The sequence below is a fragment of the Sciurus vulgaris genome, assembly GCF_902686455.1.
Source record: "Sciurus vulgaris genome assembly, chromosome: X".
NCBI lineage: Eukaryota > Metazoa > Chordata > Mammalia > Rodentia > Sciuridae > Sciurus > Sciurus vulgaris.
The window spans coordinates 78,833,059-78,836,657 of NC_136471.1; the positions used below are offsets into that span (position 1 = coordinate 78,833,059).

The 3,599-nt window shown below is 38.0% G+C and overlaps 1 protein-coding gene across 1 annotated transcript; it reads right to left on the reverse strand.

Moving 5' to 3' along the window:
* Positions 1-427: 427 nt before the first annotated feature.
* Positions 428-3,161, reverse strand: LOC306651119 (10 kDa heat shock protein, mitochondrial-like; the record flags this gene model as incomplete). Its single annotated transcript, XM_079123634.1, has 2 exons — positions 428-887; positions 3,060-3,161. 2 exons carry the CDS (start codon positions 3,159-3,161, stop codon positions 525-527), a joined length of 465 nt encoding a protein of 154 aa, XP_078979760.1. The 3' UTR covers positions 428-524.
* Positions 3,162-3,599: the final 438 nt, after the last annotated feature.

Genomic DNA, 3,599 nt, shown 5'->3' on the forward strand with positions numbered 1-3,599 from the left:
GTAGCTCAAAAATGATATATAGCTAAATATTCATGATAGTTGTCTTGATCAGCTCATATAAATTGCAAATATCTTCTGACTGCCCATGTGGCCTTTTATTTTTTTTATTTTTTGGGTACTGGGGATGAACTCAGGGGCCCTTGACCACTGAGCCACATCCCCAGCCCTAATTTGTATTTTATTTAGAGACAGGGTCTCACTGAGTTGCCTAGCACCTGTCTAAATTGCTGAGGCTGACTTTGAACTCGTGATCCTCCTGCTTCAGCCTCCCAAGCTGCGGCCACTGCATCCCACCCTTGTGGCCTTTTAAAATAACACCTTTTGATTAACAAAATTTTATTTTAAAAATATGGTCAAATGTATCCAACTTTTATTGTATGGTTTGTGCTTTATATTTTTGTCTAAAATTCTTCCCTATGCCAAGATTAGAGTAATACTCTCATGTTTTCTTCTTCTTTTTTTTTTTAGATTATCATCAGTTTATTATAAAAGAGACATGGAAATTATTTACATGATGAAAGATTTCAGAACTTCAGTTGAATAGGCAGCTTCACATGATGCCACTTCAATAGTGATTTGTTTCCGTCTGTATACTTTCCAAGAATGCCACCATCTCTAAATAAGAAATAATCCTTGTCATCTAGAACTACTTTAGTGCCTCCATACTCTGGGAGAAAAACTTTACCTCCAACTTTCATGCTAACTGGCTGAATCTCTCCACCCTTCCCTTTAAAGCCTGATCCCACAGCTACTACTGTTGCTTGCAGTACTTTTCCTTGAGATTTTTTGGGAAGCATAATGCCTCCTTTGGTTACAGTTTCGGCTGCACTTCTTTCAACCAATACTCCGTCAAAGAGTGGAAAAAACTTTCTAAATGCTTGTCTGGCCTTAGTTTATTCCAAGGTCAAATATCTTCCGTCCTCAGGTTTTTCTGGATATTTTCAGTAAATGATAAAGGTCAATCTTTTTGCTTGAGGCCATGCTCTTTCTCCAAGACACCCACGAATGCCCTGCAGAAGCAGGCGGGCAGCCACGCGCCTACTCTCAGGTTTTCTACTAAAAAGTTTTAAATATATGCTTTGCATATCTAAGTTTTTAATTCATCCAAAATTGGTTTTTGTGTGAGGTATGAGATAAGGATTTCATTTCCTTTTTTCCTATATGGATAACTAATTTCCCCAATACCATTTACTGAATAGTCCATCCTTTGCCCACTGATCCATAATTCCACTTCTATATTTTGCCAAGTGTCCAAATATGTTTAGATTTGCTTCTAGGCTATTATGTCCCACTGTTCCATTCTCCTATTCTTGTGTCAATTCTAAATTCTCTTAATTACTGCTTTATAATAAATCTTGATTTCTGAAAGAGGGAGTTCCAGTTCCCTCACTGTATTTGCCTCTTTGGTTGATTTTAATCAGTTCCTCTTCCACTCCACCCATAATTCAGAATCATTTTTGTCAAATGGTATGAAAATCCTATTGGAATTTTGATGGAAATACATTGGAATCCATAGATCAATATAGGACATCTTAGCAATATTGAGTCTTGCCATTCATCAATCTAGAATGTCTTTCCATTTATTAAGGTCTTTAATATTTTTCAGTAGAACTTCATCATTTTCTTCATAAAGGTCTTAAAAACCTTTTATTTAATTTATTCCCAGGTATCTTATTATTTTTATTTCAAAATTTATATAGTGTGTGTGTCTGTGTGCAGTGCTGGGGTTCAAACCTAGGGCCTCTTGCATGCTAGGCAAGTACTGTACCACTGAGCTACATTCCCAGCCCACCATTTTATAAGTTACATTTTTCTGTTTGTCCAATTGTTCAAGTCAGTTCAAATGTATTTCTACTCCTACTACTCCACTGACCTCCAAATTGCCAAATTCAATGGATACATTTCAGTTCTTAGCTTACTTGACCTCTGTTGAATTTTAAATACTAATCATTCCTCATTCCTCACATTCTTTTCTCCCTCTAGTTTCTCAATTACATACTATCTGTGCTATTTTTCAATTACTTTGTTGGTTCACCTACCTTTGCCTAGACATTAAATATTGGGTCTTTTCCCGAGTTCTGACCTTGACCCTGATCTCATCTTTGTATCTTTGACTGTTGTCCATGAGCTAATGACAAAACCACCCAACCTCTCTCCTGAGCTCTGCTATTTCCAACTACTATATCTCCTCTTGGATATCTCAGACATCTCACTAAATTTGACATTACCTTCCCTAACCTAAAGCCTACACTTTCTCTTAGGTTCTTCCACTATTATTCCCCACCGGCTACCTAGGTTCCCAGGACAAAAACTTGAAAGAATTTCTCTCTTTCCTTTGCTCATTACACTCCCAGAAACTCCAGCACCATTTCAGATAGATACACCAACCTCCTTCTTACCTCAGAGACTTTCTTCTTGCTCTTCTTTATGCCTAGAATTAGCTTCTCCTGGCCCATTGCAAGGCTGGCTCTTTTTCATCTTCAAGTCTTGGCTAAAATGTCATCTCCTTAGTAGAGGCTTTCCCTATCTACTCTATCTAAAGTAGGATTCCCTGTACCCCAAACCCAATCACTATTACTAATATATCATCCATCTTTTATTTCTAACATAGTCTGTGTTCACTTGTTAAATGTTTTCCAACAGAATGTAAACTCCATATGAATAAGGAATTATATTCATGTTTTTCACTGCTTTATCACCAGAGGCTAGAATAGTGACAGGCATACTACGAATGTTTATTGACTGGATGACTGAATTCTATATACCTGCTTATTCCTTGCCACCCAATAATAATTAATCATCAAAGGTGGTTGAGTCTACTTCATAAACATCTCCCCAATCTATCCCACATTCTCTAACCCAAATATGATTATTTGAGTTGAATCCTCGTCACCTCATCTGAAATAATGCAAGAATCTTCCAATAGGTGCTTGTTCCTAAAGCCTGACCCCTTCTTTGTACCCTTCGGGACCTGTTGCATGATCTGCTCTGCCTTCCCTACCTTTTCCCTATCTCACCTTCCCTCCCCATATACCCAATGTTCCAATTCCTCTGGATACCTGCACTCCTATAAACATTCCATGCTGGTTCATGGCTGTGGCTTTTGGATATGCACTATCCAGAATATCCTTACTCACCCCAACCCACTTGCCAAGCCCCATTATCCATCCAGGTTTAGCTCAAAAGATTTTTAAAAATATTTTTTAGATGTTGATAGACCTTTATTTATTCAATTACTTATATGTGGTGCTGAGCATCAAACCCAGTGCCTCACACAGGCTGGGCAAGTGCTCTACCACTGAGCCATAACCCCAGCCCCTCAAAAGATATTTTGTATTGTAAAACTTTTCCTTACCCTCACCTGTCCTACCCATACCTTGCAAAGTTGATTACTTCTCAACTCTCTTGCTTCATTTCACATACTTCCATTGCATTGACCAAACTGTACTCTCAGGTTTTCATTTCTTGTGACACTCTGGCTACCTGTGACACCTGGGGTAGAGGCTTGTCTCATTCTTCTTTGTACCCTCAATTGTCACGTATACTAAGTGCTGGAATGTTTATTGGACAAATGAAAATGAGCAAAAAAAAAACCCTTT